This window comes from Cynara cardunculus (genome assembly GCF_001531365.2).
Source record: "Cynara cardunculus var. scolymus isolate 2C chromosome LG 3, CcrdV1, whole genome shotgun sequence".
NCBI lineage: Eukaryota > Viridiplantae > Streptophyta > Magnoliopsida > Asterales > Asteraceae > Cynara > Cynara cardunculus.
Window position 1 is genome coordinate 5,135,429 of NC_037530.1, and position 1,689 is coordinate 5,137,117.

The 1,689-nt window shown below is 34.9% G+C and overlaps 1 protein-coding gene across 1 annotated transcript in view; it reads right to left on the minus strand.

Moving 5' to 3' along the window:
- Nucleotides 1-751: 751 nt before the first annotated feature.
- Nucleotides 752-1,689, minus strand: part of LOC112508665 — a 2,592-nt gene continuing 1,654 nt past the window's right edge. Inside the window, exons 3-5 of the mRNA XM_025113351.1 lie at nt 1,509-1,604; nt 1,302-1,420; nt 752-1,222 (exon numbers count right to left, since the gene is read on the minus strand). Coding sequence (XP_024969119.1) covers nt 752-1,222; nt 1,302-1,420; nt 1,509-1,604 — 686 coding nt within the window. The remainder of the gene's footprint in view (nt 1,223-1,301; nt 1,421-1,508; nt 1,605-1,689) is intronic.

The following is a 1,689-nucleotide window of genomic DNA, read 5'->3' on the forward strand; positions in this document are numbered from 1 at the left end:
TATTGTTATCGAAAATAAAAGGTCTTGAAATTAAATTTTTATGAGAGAGAAACAATATCTTATAATATGTAACGAATATATTTTAATAACGTAACTGATGTTTTAGTATCTGAAATGGAGATCTGTTATAGGTGAGTTTATATATTCTTTTTAGAGATTTTGATTTTTAACTTTCTATTTAAACAAAATTGAAAATTTTGTTAGAAATGCTATAAAATACTCAGATTATTAAACATGAATCTGAATTGAAACATTAATTATATGGTAATCAAGCTGGACCTCAAACACCATTATCAGGGTTATCGGAACTTGTCGGTGTTAAATGTTAAATATGACTGGGACGGATCCAAGTGATATATGTGGTGGTACGTTCATCTCTTCGTTTCTCCGTCATAATCTTGGTTTTAAAAAGCGCGATGCGGTCCGATGCGTTAAGGGTCCCGGAAGCCGATGCGTGATGCGTGATGCTGATGCGCTCGCATCACGCACGTGATACGCCCGGTATTCAAAAAATATTTATAAATTAATTCTACATATCAATTTCTACCTTAAAAATACTTACCTATCAAAATACTTTATTTATAACATAAAATAGTTAAAAAAAAAAAAGTGGCATTGGAATCTTAAAAAGTTCGTGAATCAGAATAACAGAAGTACAGAACACACATACTACTACCATGAAGAACACAATTACACAAGTAAATGTCTAATAGTCTCAATCCCTAAACTAAATGAACAACCAAGTGACCAACTAATACTCCCCAAGATCAGCATCATCAAACCACAACATGGGTTCATCTCCCTCATCATTATCAAATCCTCCAATATATGCTTCCACCTCAACTTCATCATCTTCATCATCTTCATCCTGAAGAGCATGTTCTTTTCCTCTAGCACTTCTAGCTCTTGATGGACCCAACCCATCATCGTTTACTCTCCGGCTCCCTCTTGATGCTCTAGTGAAATGAGGAGTCTCATACGCCCCGGAAGCTCTACCTACGTCATCCCACGTAAGATCATCATCAATAAATACCAAATCATCATCTTCATCATCATTGTCCATCCTCCCCATCAACCACTCATTACTTTCGTCTATGTCTTCTAGGATGATAGGATCACTACTTCCCTCCTTATATCTACGTTGCAAGGCACGATTGAATTTCACATAGACCATGTCATTCAATCTTTCTTGTGCTAATCTATTCCGCTTTTTGGTGTGAAGCTGTCAAAAGTTTAATTGGATATTAGTTGATATATTTAAAATCAGATACCGAATTTATAATGTTATGTACAACACTTACATGTTGAAACAGACCCCAATTTCTCTCGCAACTTGTAGCACTACAAGTAAGACTAAGAACTCGTATAGCAAACTTTTGCAAGTTGGGAGATGAAGATCCAAATGTTGTCCACCACACCGCTATAAGGAACAAATATTCAAAAAGTAAAATATCCATAGTATGTATGTAACTAAGTATAAAAATATATTTTCAATTTAAGATGATTACCTGGTGCCATTGCCTTCCTTTGCCTAATAGCCGCATTTCTACCAAATAGTCCTTCTGCATTTTGATACTTGCTTAATTCTCTTAACATTAGGTCTTCTATTTAAGGATTTGGAGCCAATCTTTCAATGCAAGAATGTAAACCTTCCATGACTTCTTCACAACTTACAACCCTTTGTGCATT